Genomic DNA, 17,922 nt, shown 5'->3' on the forward strand with positions numbered 1-17,922 from the left:
ACAATGAAATAAATTTCTGCAAGTATAAATGTGATACAGTTTAACAAAACCCATTGTTCTGTACCTATAAATAGATTTTCAAAATGTCATAAAAAGTGCAGTTATGAATTGTTAACATGTTAATACACAGTTCCTTATTTCAAATGTGTTTTGTCTTGACTCACTAACAGTTTCCTTCTGCATCTGTTCAAATAATATTACCCATCCCTCCAAAAAAAAAAAAAAAAAAAGGCATTAAAGCCTAGAATATTACACATAAACTGATCCATTCAGGTCAGCTTTAGTCAGAACTGTAAAATCAGCAACGTAAGAAAAATAAAACCTAGGAATACAAAAAAGCTTTCATGGGTTCTCTAATCTCCTTAGCTGCTGACTCATGTGGAGGGCATACGAGCTGAAAAGGCTTATATGGTTAACTACCTTAGACTATACCTACGGCAGGGTCTGGTTTGCCAGAACAAGTTTAAAGTGGCTGTTTATCAAGTTTGCTATTTTCAGAATTGAAACTATAAGTATAAGACTGCAATTTGACACTGAAACTTGTGTGAATCCTAAATTGCATCAATGATCTATTTGATAAAAGCTTATTCTAATTTAAAACCTTATATAGTAAGAGACTGATACATATAGCAATCTTAAAGATCACGTCATCCGCCTCACATTAGTCCAAAGTCATGTGCTTTGTAAAGAAAAAAAAAAAAATTACAGTAACAAAGCACAGGACTACAAAGGCAAAACATCACAGCTTCTGATTACATTGAATAAAAAGTACCAAGGAACACAAAAGATAACTCTGTATTAATACTGATGAATTAAAGAACTATAACAGACGTTTCACAGCATGCTACATATATCGCTCACAACTTAAGGATAAAATGATGTCTAGAACTGAAAGTCAAGAAGTTGGCAATCTGATTTCATGTGCAATTCAGCTACAAACGCTTAATATATACATTCATTATGTAGCTGCCCTGCAAAATCAGGATTAAAAAAAGAGATTTCAAGTTCAAACCTATTTCATTAGCTAAAGGATACATCCAGTTCTTCCATGACCAGGAAAGTTATTTTCAGGTTTGAATGAGCAAATCCAAGCAGCAAGGCCTCGTGCCAAGTTGACCTGACAGTGTTCTGTTTTGCCTTGCTGGCATTGAGAAGATGCCAAACTGGTATGTGGTTTGTTCTCTGGGTCTATCTTATTCGGGGTTGAAAAGAGTAAACGTGAAGAGAAAGAGGGAGAGGAAAATTGTATTTTCTTTCCGGGGAAGATATATGAATTCAAAGGACTGTATCTGTACTGGATAGTTTGGATCACTTTCCTTGGTGAATAAGGGTACCATTTAACTCTTAACTTACATTTTAGAGAACCAGAGAAATTCAGAAAGGAGAAAAATAGTCTCAACATTACAAAGGAAACTTGTTGGCCACCCAACTGATAGGCTTCCTTTATCCTACCATTCGATCCTTCCTCACCAAACTAAGGATGGCCATTTGAAAATTTATCAAGACTGGTTAAGAGATATGTAATCATTTTCATTCAGAAAGTATCATAATGTATGTACTTAACTGGTCAGGATTCATGAACAATACTGTAGGGCTCAAGACCCTGGTGGTTTAGTGGGTAAGAGCTCAACTGCTAACCAAAAGGTCAGCAGTTTGAATCTACCAGCAGCTCCTTGGAAACTCTACAGGGCAGTTCTACTCTGTCCTATAGGGTCACTATGAGTCAAAATCAACTCAATGTCAACAGGTTTAAAAACCAGAAATTCTCTCTCCCTCTTTTCTCTATCCTTTCTGTAGAAATTATGCATGCATTTTTAAGAGGTTAAATTCAGGATGCAATAAAATACTGTTCTAGCAAAATTTATGTATAAAACAATTACATTTTTCATGTTTAGACTTAGTAATGTTTGATGTTGTCCCATGAGCTGTAAAATGGCCATTTGTTCTAAAGGCTATTTTATAGTATGCATTGCATCATTTCAAAGACTTCCATAAGTTCTGAAAAGAATCAGATACTCATTGTTTTTTCCCCCCTGTATTTCTTCTTTTTCAATTCTTTACTTCATGGTGGGGCAGTCACAACTAGTTTAAAGCTAGAATGAACACTTAATAACCTGACTTAATAAAAACCACCCCTTCAGCCTCAATTACTAAGCCTTGTATCTGAACTAGGCCATCAATTCACTCCCAGGCCCTTCAAGTCATTTAATGGACTCTGCTGTCAGGTTGGGGTGTTCATGAATGAAAATGAAAAACATCCAAATACCACTGTAGATCATAATAATCTATACTTTCAAACAGGGTCATTATCTTCAGGTCAGATAAACATCTAGAGATAAACACTCCCCATGTTAGAAACCTGACTTAGAAATATTTCACATCTATGAACAGCATCCTGTGCACACTGGCTAGAGAAGAACTGTCGCTTCTCCCTCCCCTGTGTACTTCCTGCTTTCTGGACGTACCTGAAGTCAATGCATTCCCTTTTCATCCCGTAGTACTTTTCTTTTTCCATGAGAACAGGGTAGGAATGGGGGCCAGAGTCTCAGTCTAACCCAGGAAAGCCTGATCAAATCCTATGCATCCAAATTTGTGGTGTTTTATCTATATTATGGATCAAACGGACTTCTGTGTTCTGGTGGGGCTGCCTAAACACCACTTTTCATTTAGGCCTTTATTAAAAATGTGTTTCAAGGTCCCAACAACATTAATAAAACGACTGTCTGAAACAGCACTCATGTGTATGACAGGAATTTCCCACTGCACTGAAGGGTTACAGATCAATCCGGACTGCTGGAGAATTTTAACTTTACATTCAGATAACCTGGATTAATACCAATATTCACTACCTAATATAGATCCAAGTTAGAATGGCCATTAAATCTCTTAAAATCCTGTTAAATGCTAAATTCTGCATGGTAGAAATAGTTCAATTTCTGTATCGTGTATAAATATAAAGATTCCTACTTTGATAGAAGGCAAAAATCTTTTATGATTTATTTAAAATACGGAAGTAGCATTACTGAACAACAGAGAGTGAATCCATGAAAATGTTGGATACTCCAAATTTATAGGCTCTTTGGGGATGAGGTAGAGGATAGCAAGATATTTTGGCAGCTGGGATAAGAGTAGAACAGTACGGGATGGACAGATTACACTTGGTGCTGCATAACATCTAGGGTCTAGGGTAAAGGTTAGCCAAAATATATCTGGGTGGTTGAAGGATTTAGAGGGAGTCATGATAAAGCCATATTCTTAATGAATGGAGAAAAAGTAACTCAGAAAAGTGAATGCTGGTGAGTATCAGCAGGTGGCTGGTGATGTTTAGTTTGGATTCTAAAAGACGTTCAGACCAGGACTGGCTGAGGGAGGGGGAAGAGAGACAGCATGTAGAGGTTGAGGCACTTGGAGGAAGAAAAAGCAGGCAAGAAAGGGTGGACTGAATGCAGGTAGGAGCTCCCAGGTAGGAAATGTTTCCTTTATATTAGGTGTGAGGATAGTCACACTCTCAGAATTATGTTCCACTGGTTCTTTGAGTAACTTTTCCTTCCTCACAGGGCTCTGCCTCAATATACCTCTACCTCTGTGATCCATTTCACCCCAGCTATTTTTGTTCTAGGTCTTACCTGAGCAGACACTGCTAATGATGCCAGATTAGCACTGAAGTAGCTCCACATACAGTGGGCATTTAAATTCTGTTGATTGAGATGAATACATTCATGTTACAGTACTGCTTTGAGGAAAGACTTCTTAATTTGATTCTAAGTCTCCAGAGGGATATAATAGTGAAACACAGTTCATGATAATGACCACCTAGAATAGGTTCTGATTATACAAATCACATAACTTAAAATTTGATTTGAACAGAGGAGCCACATGTCTTTCAGTTTACTGTTGAATTATACTATTAAGAAAATTCCATATACTGTTTATATAACATAATTTGTTGCATACTTCTTACTCCATGCAAGACCATCTATTTGCATAAAAGAAAAAGTCCTATTCGACAGAATTTAAGGTCTTGATTTCCAAAGAAATGATTCAGAATTGTCTTCAAAACAACAAAAAACCTCATTTTACTATTACAGTGCAAATCATTTCCATAACATGCACTGAAAATTTTTTCCCTGATGAACTGTCCTTAGAATTTAAAAGACTCTTACCGTTATATATGCATGCATTCTGAACTAAAATGCAACTATTTTAAGTAGATACCTTGAATTGTTTGCTGGTAATTTTACCTTGCTGCAGCATAAAAAAGCTAAGATGGGATTCTTTTAAAACTCTATAAGGTGGAAAAGGAAAAAGTTGCTCTGGAATAATTTAAAATCTTCAGGTGATATTATAACATAATTAAAATCAGGGCTCTGGTTCAAATATGAGCTTGATATAGAGCTTAGAGTGAGTTTTCTACTTTAAAACAGCCCTGTGGTGCTCTGCCATTATTTGAGTTTTAAAGCCATAATTAAAGACCAAGGCCATGTCCCAGATTCCACGTTAGCATCTTTTATTTTTAAAAATCTCCCGAATGGGACAAAGATTCTTCTTGAGACTGAGACAATATACTTAGTTCAAAAAGGTGAAGAGGGTAGTAAATAGTCCCGTCTCAAAGCCTCTTTTTCCCTCATTATCACGAGTCCACCTGAGGAAGCCTGATGTCACTCTCACACTCAAGTGATGGAGTTAAGGACAGATTTGCTTTTAGATGGGAGAATACTCAGGTATTACTTTAAGGTGATCTGAGAAATCAAGAATTACAATTGAAGCTGGAAAATTTGTTATTCCAGCAAGAAAAGGTAAATAGACATTACTCAGGAATATACATCTGTGGATCATTACACTAACTGTAACGTAATAAGCAACAGAGGTAAAGGGTTCACATTCACGTGTGCTTTTGAACATATACTTGCACGTTTAAGTTTGGCACAATGTGAGCCCAAGGTGTAGATGAGCATATCGTATAATCGTATCATTACACCAACTGAACCAGACATCTCTTTTAAAAATATCATATTTGAATATAAAAAGCTATACTATAAATTACTACATAGTAAATTCAATACTCTGAAAAAGTACCACCCTGGAAAACCGCATCAGAACTTCAAGTTTGCATTTGATAAAGAAAGTTAACAGCAAACTCGCTGCAAAATGGTATTCACCACCTGGAATGCTGAGCATGCTGCGTCTTAGTAGGTGCTTGAGCACTTTCAGAAGTCAATTTTTCTAGGCTGGTTACATAAAGACATTGTTTTGTTTTTGTTTATAGTTCCAAGTCATCTCATTTTCCTGATTACTAATGAGACAGACCAATGCTGAGCTAAAAAGAAACTTGGCTGGAAAGAGATTTAGTAAAGGCACTAATATTTCCATAACCCAAACTCCAACTATTTATATTTCTGGGGAAAATATTTAAAAAAAATTAAAAAGCTAAGTGGCCATTTTAGTTACTTAAACCTTGTTTCCCCTTTTGGTCTGAAGCTCATGTGGTGTTCTGTGAGAATTTCTTCTTTTCAGTACATAAAAATTATTTTTCATCCTGTAATACAGTTCACCTGCACTAAAATATAGGGCTATTAACTGAAGGAATTCTAGTAGAAAAACAAATGTCAGGAATAAAAGATAACCTCAACTTGAAAGTTTGAAACCTAGGGAAATCAAATGAATGTTGTCATCTGCGTTTTGCCATTCTTCTAATTACTTTTTTTGTACTTAACACTATCTACATAATGAGATACTGGATTAAATCAATACCTGGTATATGCGATGAATAAAACAAGAGATCTGGCACAAGTTCTCTGAATAATCTCTTTAAACAAACCACCCTGTCTTCAAAAATATTAGTAATTTTTTTTTCCTCACATGGAAGATTTCAAATATGAGCCTGAATTCAAAAAATGCAGAACTACCTTATAGTACAAGACTTACAATCGTCTTTTTGTTTTCTTATCGGGAACAAGATCTAAAAGAAAGCGACCTCATGGATTGTACCAGAAAAGAATGATACATGGGAGGGGAAATGATTTAACAAAACACGAGTTCACAATTCTTTCATGAGAGAAAAAAGTAAGTCTTAAATAACAAGTCTGAAATGAAATCTTTGTAGGATCGCTAACGGAAAATTTTAGCTATATTATTTACTATGAAAAAATGGTCTGTTTTTTAAAAATTAGCATATATGTGTAAAATTCAAGTCACCCTTAATTAACCAAAAAGTGTTTCAGCAGTGCAGTCGTGTCCTACTGGATAGTTGTAAGCATCTCTTTAGGCACTTCACTGGTTCATTAACATAATACAAATTAAAGCTATAAACACATAATGTTGTGCTCTCTGAACATGGTCTAATCAAGCAACATAAACCAATGCAAAAATGTGACTTTTTGGCTGCTTACTCTTCCCCTAAGACTTGATATCTTTTCTTAACCAGCTGTCCAAAGAGATTTTTCTGGGGACGGGAATGCTTTGGTATTATGAAAAGAACATTGTTTAACCCCAGTAAGGCAGGTAAAACTGGGGGGAAAAGAAGCCTTGTGCAATAAAGAAATTTGAACAAAATTTCTTTATGGCTCTGTTTAGAAGGACACTTCTGCAGTGACATAATAGGGGACATCTTAGTTCAGTATTTCTTTTAACATATTGCACTCTTTTTTGTTGTTGTTGTTGTCCAATCACATTAATGCATAGAAACACAATTTTTACCTTTGAATAATAAACTGTTTAACCTATTACGAGAAGAAAAATCATGGGAAATAATTTCTAAAAGCCTAACAGGGAAAATATAGGTATATTAACCTTCCTTTGCTTACCGCAATACAGAAAAAACAATGAGAAAGGAAAAATGTGCAAAGAAAATTTTTGGTCAGTCTTGTGTGGGTGCAGGTTTATATGTGCCATCTAAATGAACTGGAAGCAGCACTGTGAGCACTGATTACTGAAGATGACTGAGGATTACTGTCAGTGATAGAAAGGATTGTGCATAATTCCACTTTTAATATATATATCTGATATGGAATACTGAAACTTCTGTTTCAGAAGAGAAAGAAAATAGCTAAATTTGGCATTTCAGTAGCATGCTATAGAATTCATCATGATTACTTTCACATTAAATTATGGACAATGGCTGTATCACATTTCACGTTATCGCCAATAACAATTAAAAAAAAAAAACGAAACAAAAACAGTGCCTGACAAATAATCTCCTAGGGACACACATGTGTCCATCGAGCAGCTTGGTTCAACAGCGCATGCTTTTCCTCTCCCAGGTATAGGACACAACATTGAAAACTGAGAATGGCCAGAGGGAGCCATCCTTTGCTGAATTCCAATATCTGAAAAACAATTGCTTGAACAGATTGTAAGCGCTTTTTCTTACTTAAAAAAAAAAAACAAAGAAAGAAAGAAAAAAAAAAAAAGGTACACATACACACAAACCCAAAAGCGCTGAAGTTAAGCATTAACAAACCAGGTTCATGATTTCCGGTCAGTATCCAAAAATCCAACTATAAACAATGCAAAGTAGTGCTCCTCAGTATTATTTTTGCAGTTGTTAGTAATGTTAAGCATCAAGAAAAATAAAACACATCATTGCACATTACAGCCACCAAAAAAAAATTAAAAAACGGCTAAACTTTAACACTAGAGAATTGGATAATTTTTGATGCTACATCACAAACAGCTTCTGATGTATATCTTATGTGAAAAGGTCTTTACACACATATGACACTTTCTCTGGACGATGTTTCAGGTCAAATGCCGAGTTATGGCACGAAGAGCATAAAGGAGTTCAGCTTGCATCCGCGCTTCCATTAAAAGTAGATTTACGTGAACCTAGAAATAAAAATGTCAGTTTCATAAACTATTATAAACAACTTCAACAATTTTTCATATACGAACATTCACAAAGGTTTTGCATGCATATATAAACAGATATACAAACATATATGCTGGCATATTTACACAAGTACATGATGTAGCTTTCACGAGAAACCTGTCATATAAAAAATACCTTTGTGAGCAGTAAAAACAACCTATAAAGCTTAAACACTCCAAGGGTTTTGTTAGAATATACTTTATGTTAAGCCAATCTACCTTGTGGGCTATAAAATAAAATTAATTTTTATAAATTACAATTTTCCTACAAATTATACTTTCTTCCACTAGTTGTAAACTTTTATGTGGCTAAAAATCAGGCCTACATGTCTTACAGCCTATGCTTATTACTTGGAAAAGCTTTTTAAAGTTTTTCTATTATTTACCTGAAAGATACTCAAGTGAAAACTGGAAGTTTAAAGCAGTTTCTAATACATTACATATGTGCAGACTCCCTTGAGAGTCTATGAGATACAGTGGTCAAAAAACACTTCTTTATTTCTTTTGGGGCTAATTCTCAGCTGAGAGGTTAAAATAAATATCCATGTGTTTTCGAAATTTATTACAAAGAATATGTTATGATAATATATGTAAATTTTCTTTTTCTAAAGGTTGGATATATTGTTGGATATATTCTCCTGATGAATGAAGGGAATTTCTAGATACAACCTAAAAAGGGAGGAAAATCTAGTGCAAACATGTAAACAGAGTACAATGATCCAACACGCAGAGATGGCAGAGATGCAATGGGTATTGCCTGATGTCTGGCTGACTGTAAGACTTCAAAAAATCTGTTAGATACTGAGGCTATAAAGTTCTTTGCCAGTTAGTGAATGTTAAAACCCAACAACCCGCTGGAGGCAAGTTGATTCCAACTCACAGACACCCTATAGAGAGTAGAACTGCCTCACAGGGTTCCCAAGGCTGTAATCTCTATAGAAGCAGGCTGCCACATCTTCCTTCTGTGGCGGGTTAAAACTGCTGACCTTTCAATCAGCAGCCGAGCGCTTAACCACTGTGCCATCAGGGTTCCTTTACTGAATGTCAGGCCCATAAAAAGATTTTCTTACTTTCATGCTTGGAAACTGTAGTATAAAGCAAAGATCCTTGGAGTTAAAGGTCAAAAGACCTATGATTTAAGGCCAGTTTTGATACTATGATACCCTTGGTATTTATTAGGTCTTAAATAATGGTTCCTATGTATTTCATCCAAAGAAACTTTCTTATATAATAATATATTTGGCTCAAAGGTCCTGGATTACAGTGTCAAAATACCAAATTACCAAAGTAGAACGAAAAATTTTTGTTCTGAGAGGTTAACCCCAATGGCTGAATGGATGTAAAGAATCTCTAAATGGATATGCCTTCTGGGCCAAGACACAATTACTTAACACCTCATTAGGTTTGATTTTTTAATTAATAGTTGAAATGGCAGATCATTTCCCAAATGTTCTTTAAAAATATCAATATTTAGACCCAATTTTCCAAAGACTGATGCTAAACTTTCACTTTATACATATACTAGATAAAACATATGACCAAAATTTAGTTAATAATCAATAAACTTGATTTAAAAGACATTAAAAAAAAAACACACAGATGGCTAAATGATGCCACTTCCATTGGTGGCACTACTAATTTGTTAATACATTCATGTATCATTTTTTCATAATCATTATATCCTACACTGAGCATCTATCTAGGTAGTGTGCTAGTCAGGAATTATTTACCTTTTCTGAGTGTTTGAACTGACGCCAGTAACTGTCATACATGCGCTTTGTAGTTCTCTCAGGATAGCAGGTCACTGTCTTAATGTAAACCTTCAGGCTTCGTTCAAGTAACTGATTAACTTCTCCATAATCATAGTCATCATACCTACGCAGTGCAACAACAGTTTTACAATGTCGCAATCAAAACTCAAAGTTATACCAAGAGACATCCATTGTCTACTAATTAAATATCAAAAGCTTGTTAATTAATTCATTTAACAAATGTTTACTGAATGCCTATTACATGCCAGGCATGCTTCTAGGCACTGAAGAAATTTGAACATCAGTGAGCAAAACAGACAAAAACTCCTGGCCTCATGATGTTTAAATTCTATTGGGAAAAAAAGAAAATAAACAAAATAAATATAGTGTCAGATGGTGATTAGTGCTTTGGAGAAAAAAATAAAGCTGGGGCTGGAGGGAAGAAGTTGTGGTTTTAAGTAGGATGATAAAGCCTTCTCTGAGAGGTTGATGTTTGAGCAAGTATCAGAGAAGGTGAAGGAGCAAGTGTAAAAGCCGTGAGGCAGGAGTCTAATGAAGAGTGTTTCAGGCAAGATGGAGTAATCAACTGTCTAATGCTGCAGGTAAAACAAATAAAATGATGAGAAATGACCACTGGAAGGAGCTCTTTGGAAGTCACTGACAGCCTCAACAAGAGCAGTTTTGTTGCCATGGTAGGGGTAAAAGCCTGAACTTGCAGCAGGCTCAAGAGAGAGCAGAAGACGAGAAAATGGTGGCAGTAAATATTCAAACTGGTTTTCAAAGGGATTTGCTGTGCACAGGAGCAGGTAAAAGGGGTAGTAGCCAGAGGAAAACGGAAGGATGAAGACAGGATTTTTTTTTAAAAGATGGGAGAAATAACAGCATGCTTATACACTGATAAGAAAGATCAAATAAAGAGCGTAAAGCTGAGCATGCACAAGAAAGGGGGGAGAGTTGCTAGAAGAGAGTTCTTTAAGAGATGAGAGGAGATGGGGTTTTGTGCACAGGTGGAGAGGAGCACAGACGGCTCCGCCATGAAAACAGAAGAGGTAGCCCAGTCAATGGGCATAGACGCCGGTAGGTGGGTAAACTTGCTGTTGGGAGACTGTGGAGCTTCTTGTCTATTTTTTCAGTTAATTTAAAAAATTTTAAGTGTAATGCTTATTGTTAGTTTAGAAAAGTACTTTGAGAATTTTATATAAGCTTTATTTAGTAGCATCCAACAGATAAATACAACCACCACGGTATTTGTTATTTATTGTCTTGCATACAATACATATTAATTGCAATTAATATTTATATTTTTCTTGGGTAGGTGTAACATACATGTGTTTTAAAATGTGATGATGCTGTGATAACCTATTATCTAGGATGATATATAGCCAAGAACATAGTTGTTATGTATCATCACAAGTGTTTTTAAGAGAGAATGGTCCATTGTTAACTGATTTGTCAGGAAATTTTGGATTTATTCATTTAAAATCCATAGATAGCATTCTGCTCAAAAACTTGAATTCTAATTCCATTCTATAAATAGAAAGGATGGAGTAAACAGTCAAGCTGAATGTATCACAACTGGAAATTTTCTTTCTGCAAATTTATCTTCATAAAAGCCTTGAAAAAGTCCAGCTCAAAAAGGCACCTTATCCACAAAGAGCTTTCCTAATTAGACCATTAGGTCTCATTCACTCTTCTACTCACTGTCCTTTCAGTGCTAATTTTCTAAAGTTAAAGGCCATTAATGTATATCGATTGATATGTTTTGTTTCAGTGTTCTTACATGACAATAATGCATGGCAAGCTTTCAGGGCAGAATCTATTCCAGTTTTACTTATACTCTAATTTACCATCCCTTCAAAAATAAACTAAAAAACAAACTAGCGTTTATAACCATGATCTAAAGGAACACAATATATGCGTTTCAACTGACCTATTCTTCCAGGAAGGATTCTATCTATCTGGTATGATTACTCGCGCTTTCTCCCCTCCTTATTAAACTCTTACTACTGTATTTATACATGCATCAATATTAAGAGCCACAACATTTAACAAAGAATAATACTTTTCCACAAAACGGAATACATTTTTTTTTCAATCACAAGTCCATCTGTAATATTTTCTCCCGACTTGTATACTCCCATGTTAAGAGGTAAGATTCATGTTAGAATTTTCTTTTAGAAATATATCTCCACAACGAACATACCTGATTCCAAACATACAGTGAACATAGTTAAATAAAGCTCTGCGCAGCATGGCTGTGTCAACATCCTCGTGGCTGGCCATAGTGTTATAGGTGAGATTGTAGACCATCCGAAACTTTTCATCAAGAAGATGTCCAATGTCAGAATAAAGTCTGTTCACCAGGGAGAACCCGTGATTTTCCCAAGTATAGTCCTAAAAGAATAAAATTCATCCAGTTGCAAAATGGGCATTCTCCATTTAAACTCTGTGTTTTTGTTAAAATTATCTACTGAAGCTAGTAAGTGAGGATATTTCAAATCTACATTCTAGGTTTGCAGCTTTAGTAAGAGCTTTTCATGTCAGTCTGCTGAGTGGAGTGCCATCATGTTTCTTCAATGGGGCCCAGAGCTTGCATGTTAGTGATGAACTCTGGCCACCTCCTGTGGTCAGGTACTAAACACACTGTGCCCTGATGTGCAAGGACCCCAGGAGATCTCAGAATATCCCTGTATGGCCAAACTGACTCAGTGACATGGACAGTGAGCAGGTCATCTGAAACACGCAAAGGAGTCTATCTTAATTAAAACTATACCCTCTCTAGGAGTCACATCACTATGTGGCTGTTTTCTAGGGTGTTTTACGTTTAACAGTTAAAATGGTAGTATTTATCCTGTAGTTTCTCTGAATTAAACACGTCTTATACCTGAGCTCGGAATGTTGGCAAATGCTCTTCCCCTCTTCTGGCAAAATCCTCATACCCAAAACCAGGGTCTTCAATATACCGGGAGACGTCAGATGTTACAATCATGTCATCTGCAAAATCTAACGACAACAGCGAACAATCTAGTGTTAAGGAAACAGTACATAGTTAAGACAACGAAACTAAACTTAATTTTTCCCACTTTTTAGCTTCTCCATGGCATTTCTGAAATTATGACAGTAATTAATGAGTTGCTGTAGAATCGACTCCGACTATGGTGACCCCATGTGTATCACAGTAGAGTTGTGTTCCACAGTGTTTTCAGTGGCTGATTATTTGGAAGTAGATTGCCAGGTCTTTCTTCCAAGGTGCCTCTGGATGGCCTCAAATCTCTAATTTTCTAATTAACAGTGGAGCATGTAACTATATGCACCACACAGGGACTCCTACAATATTGATAAACCAAACCCATTACTGTTGAGTGGATTCCGACTCACAGCGACCCTATAGGACAGAGTTGAACTGCCCCACAGAATTTCCAAGGAGTGGCCGGTGGATTTGAACTGCCAACCTTCTGGTTAGCAGCTGTAGCTCTTAACCACTGCACCATGGCTTAAACTCATATAAAATATCTATTGCTGACATATGAATGCAATTTCATTACCAAATACTGGTAAAGATAAAGATGAAAGCCCACCTTAACTGAGTTTAATTTTCAGAAAGACTGTTATAAGTTAGCTGGCACTTTAGCTGGGTATATTCACAGTAAAAAGATTCAATACAGTTCTTTTTTACCTTAAAAAGAGGCACATAGGGAGGACTTGGAAGGGAGCATGACAGGAAGGAGGGTGAGCTTTTGGGTGCTGCTATTATTATCTTGGAAACCCTGGTAACATAGTGGTTAAGTGCTACGGCTGCTAACTAAAAGGTCAACAGTTTGAATCCACCAGGCACTGCTTGGAAACTCTATGGGGCAGTTCTACTCTGTCCTATAGGGTTGCCATGAGTAAAAATCAACTCGATGGCAACAGGTTTGGTTTTTTCGCTTTTTGGATTATTATCTTAATTAACCTGTGTGCTAATTACCCATGAGGGTTCAGTTTTTGAAAATTCATTGAGCTTTACACTTGAAGACATGTACACTACATATAAACAATGTACTTCTGAGACTGTACTTATAATACTATCAAAGTGGCATTCAGGAAGATAGTAAGACTATAATATTTTAAAACATCAGATGACTTCTGCATATTTGATACTACTAAAAAGTCCCCTCTTAAAATTTTTAAATGCCAATGCATATTAATTTGGGTTAAAGATAATGCTTCTGTTTTTAAATTTTTGTTGTTGCTGTCAGTTGCCGTCACACTGGTTCTGACTCATAACAACTCCATGCATGCAGAGCAGAACAGTTCCATAGGATTTTTAAGGCTTTGAACTTTTGGAAGCAGACTGCCAGGGCTGTCTTCTGAGGCACCACTGGGTGGGTTCGAATCGTCAACCTTCTGGCTAGTAGTAGAGTACTTAACTGTTTAGGCTACCCAGGGGGTCTATTCTTTGTTTTTTCTGATTCAACCACTAAAAGGGACTGAACAAGTTTTACTTACTACCATTTACTTTAGAAAATAAACATATATTCTTCAAAATAAAAGAAAAAAATCAGCTCCCTTTGTGCAAGGAACAGTATTTTCTTAATAATGCAATTTTATGGCATAATAAAAACTATAATTCTTAACTTGACAAAGTCTTGAGAGGCTTAAAAACCAAGGGCAATTAAATTAATTCATCTGCAAAAACTGGTAGACTTAGCAGTACTTTATTATATTCTGTTTTTGCTGTTTCATGTAAATCCTAGTAGTAAGTATTCTTTTCTTACAAGTTTTTACCTTTCCTTAAGTTGCTGCCTAATTGGGCTGCTTGAAAACTGCAGGAAAGATCAAGTGCCCACTTTGGATGTATCGCCTTAAAATTCTTACCTAACTTCTTTATTACACATAAGAGACTATCATTTGTTGAGTTACACATCACAGGGTTCAGTTTGTGAAAATTAATTGAGCTTTGTACTTTAAGATATATGCCCTTTTGTGTATGTATGTAATACTTTGATAAAAGTTAAAACAAAAAATTATACTATGGATAAAGTAAACACTGTACTGAGACTGTGCTACTCAACAGGTACTATGCTATGCACTTAACATCTATTTTTTTCTTTATTTGCTTCATTAATACAAAAAGAAAAATCTACTTAAGAAGTAAACTGACTATAAGTTACTAATACCATTGTCAGTAAGAATCACAACATGAATTAGTTTAAGAAAATGTGGAAAACTTCTAAATAATAAACTACTTAAATTGACGTGAAGCTTTTGACTTCAGTTCTCTGAAAAGAAATCTCAGGCTTATTCCTAGCTTAACCCCACAGCCAATTTTGTTTTCTTCTTGTATTTTAGTATTCTACTCAGTTAAAGAAAAACACTTTGAAAAATTGCTTCTTCAATTCATTATCTCTTAATACTTATAAAATAGGTTATACTTTAATTCAGTAACCAAAAGAAATAAGCAAAAAAAAAAAAAAAAAAAAATGTGGTAGCAATCCTGGAGGCTGCTATGAAAACTAGGAGTTTTGTGCGCTGCAAAGCAAAATCAGACAAAGAACCGTGAGTGATGGCTACACTCTGTAAGACAGTCTCTCCCTGGAACAGATCGTTTGCTATGCTGTAAAACCAGGTGCTTTTATTTGCTAACTGGCGATTTTGGAGTTGACCATTACATAGCTCGTTCCTTTTACTTTGATGTTATTTTTTTGTCCTGCTCATATAACATTTTCAGGTTGTCACATGACTTTTGGACATCTTTCAATGAACTGTAAAAAAGGAACCAACCAAATAAAAGGGAATTTATTCTAGGGAAAATCTACATCTTCCAATTTTAAAATTATGGGTCCATCAAGTTTTGTTTTTTTAAATATTCTGTCCACAGAAAGAAAGGTACAGAAGTCCCTCAATCCACAAATTTTTTTCTAAATTTATTTTAAGAAGTTAAAATTGGTACTTTGGTCAACAACACTAAAACTCTAATTTTATCCTAACAAATATTTCAAAATCTGGACTCAAAGGAAATAGCATTTTGCATTTTATGTGCACTCTTCTGCCCCCTAAGAGGTAGATACTAACATGATACAGGAAAAAAAAAAAATCTATCTTACACTAATGGAATACCTTTCTAACTTAAAAAAGGAAAAACAAAAAAAGCTAGTTAACCTTTTACCAACCTGTAGAATACTATCTGTGAACACTTCAAACATTTATTTTCTTCATAAGACTTGAAAAACTATTTTTAGGATCCCTATGAGAAATTTGGGATCTGGAATGCTTTATTACACTGATGAAATCAAGAAAAAAATTTTTTCTAGGACAAAATTCCTATTTCGATCACAAAACATGGTAAATGTATAAAAATGATTCAGTCAACCACTGTACTAAGTACTTTTTCTATATTATCTTCGTGCGGCCAGCAAATTAAGTACTTGGAGTGATGAAGAGTAAAAACAAATATATAATGAAATAATTTTATTTCCTTGAATGATTTAAACATGATACAGTCTCTTCTGTTAAAATTAGAACATGATTTTTGGCTAGGGTCCAAGGCTTGTGAGTCACAATCCATTTTTGAAGGTAGAAACTGGGATTCATAATAAATATTCAATATTTCAAAAAACCTAAAAGAAATAAAACATTTGTATCCTTGAAACGCTACTAGTCTTAAAGAAGTTTTTAAAAATGACTAAAAGCAAGTAGATATTTCCAACCTTAATAAAGTATTTATATTTTTAAATAGTGGTTTAGTTCACCAAAGGCTGGCTTTTTTGTCCTTACTTCACTTGTTCTCCCTGGATGTTTTTACAATCAACTCTTTTGATTTTAACTCCCAGTTACATGCTGATAACTTCCAAAAAGATATCTTGATCATAAGCCCCTCCCCTGATCTTTAGACTTTTCTGCTAAACTCCAGCTACACACGTGTGGTTTGCAGACCAGCAGTACTAGCATCACTTGGTGGCTTGGCAGAAATGTGGCTGCTCAGGCTGACCCTAGACTAACTTAATCAGAAGCTGCATCTCAACAAACTCACATGCATATTAAAATTTGGGATGCTCTGTGCTAGACACCTCCAGACTGGATGTTTTACAGACATCTAAACTTAAAATGTGCAAAATATGGCAGGCTACATGTTGCTTAAGGTTAGGTCCCTGTCTACTTAAGCAGTTTTCACTTACTCTTCACCTCATGATTTATGTTCTCACAACACAGAACCACTTGTCCTGCACACAAAACCTTTTCCGTACTATCATGCCTTCGCTCAGGTTGGGAGGCTGGTTACTACCTCCTCAGCCCCCCTGGCTTCCTCTCACTCTGTAAGATTTAGCTTAGAGCCAACCAGCTCCAGGAGTCTTCCTCTAGGCTCCCTTTTGCCCAAATTCCTCCCCCACCAGGGCTGGGTTCAGGGCCTTCTTCTATTCTCACAAACCTTTACCGTTCTGCTGTGTATTGCAATTACTTATTTCTCTACCACTAGCCTAAGAGCTCACTGAGAGCAGGAATCATGTTTTATTTAGACTTAAAACTTTCGTACATACCACAGTGCTGAGACTATTACTCGATAAATGTTTGTAGAATGAATATTACACCAATAACTAACACCAAGTTTCTTTATTTGGGATATCCTGCTGATTAGAAGCTCTGACTTGCAGTTATAGTATTTTTTTAATGAATTAAAAACAAAAACTGTTACTTAATATACCCAATTTGGTAATTAAAATCTTTTGTAATAAGATACACAGGGAAAAGGATAAAAGGAGTCCTTGTTCTTTCAGGTAAAGTTTCTAAGAGGTATTAATCAATGCTATATTTAGCGTTGCCAAACAAGTTATGGCCAATACAATTACCCTCAGAATTTACAAGACTGACCAGCCTTAAAATAGCAATTTTGAAGCCTTCTTTTAAACCAATGAAATCCTATTTGAAAAGAAATCTTATGTAGATTGATGACTTTTGAAGAGTTTAAGCTTTTTACTGAATCTATGCTATTTTACTAACATGAACTACTATGTGGTATTCAATATATTTTTCAGTTATGATTGAAAAGTTACCTACATATTTAAAAATATATAAGAGTATTAGGAAAAAAATATGTTTTTTAGATTAGGGCAAAAACAAAACAATCCCAGCTTGTAATACAGAATGAATTTCTCCAAATTCAACCTAGGAAAATGGCCTAAAATAATTTATTTTACTAAAGTTTCAAAGAAAGATTTCTCCAGCAGTGGGATGCAGATCTCAAATTCTTGTAAAAAGACCAAACTTAATGGTCTGACTGAGACTAGAAGGACTCCAGAGGCCATGGTCCCTAGACCTTTTGTTAGCC

At 35.4% G+C, this 17,922-nt stretch overlaps 1 protein-coding gene across 2 annotated transcripts in view; it reads right to left on the bottom strand.

The window, feature by feature from the left end:
* Positions 1 to 484: 484 nt before the first annotated feature.
* The window catches only part of SESN3 (sestrin 3), a 70,988-nt gene continuing 53,550 nt past the window's right edge, over positions 485 to 17,922 (bottom strand). The window contains exons 7-10 of one of the 2 annotated variants that reach the window (XM_064288836.1): positions 12,502 to 12,641; positions 11,821 to 12,011; positions 9,597 to 9,741; positions 485 to 7,824 (exon numbers count right to left, since the gene is read on the bottom strand). In XM_064288836.1, the coding sequence (XP_064144906.1) occupies positions 7,738 to 7,824; positions 9,597 to 9,741; positions 11,821 to 12,011; positions 12,502 to 12,641 (563 nt within the window). In that variant the 3' untranslated portion in view covers positions 485 to 7,737. The remainder of the gene's footprint in view (positions 7,825 to 9,596; positions 9,742 to 11,820; positions 12,012 to 12,501; positions 12,642 to 17,922) is intronic. The other variant, XM_010595402.3, reaches the window with a different exon arrangement.

Source organism: Loxodonta africana, chromosome 7 (assembly GCF_030014295.1).
Source record: "Loxodonta africana isolate mLoxAfr1 chromosome 7, mLoxAfr1.hap2, whole genome shotgun sequence".
Classification (NCBI taxonomy): Eukaryota; Metazoa; Chordata; class Mammalia; order Proboscidea; family Elephantidae; genus Loxodonta; species Loxodonta africana.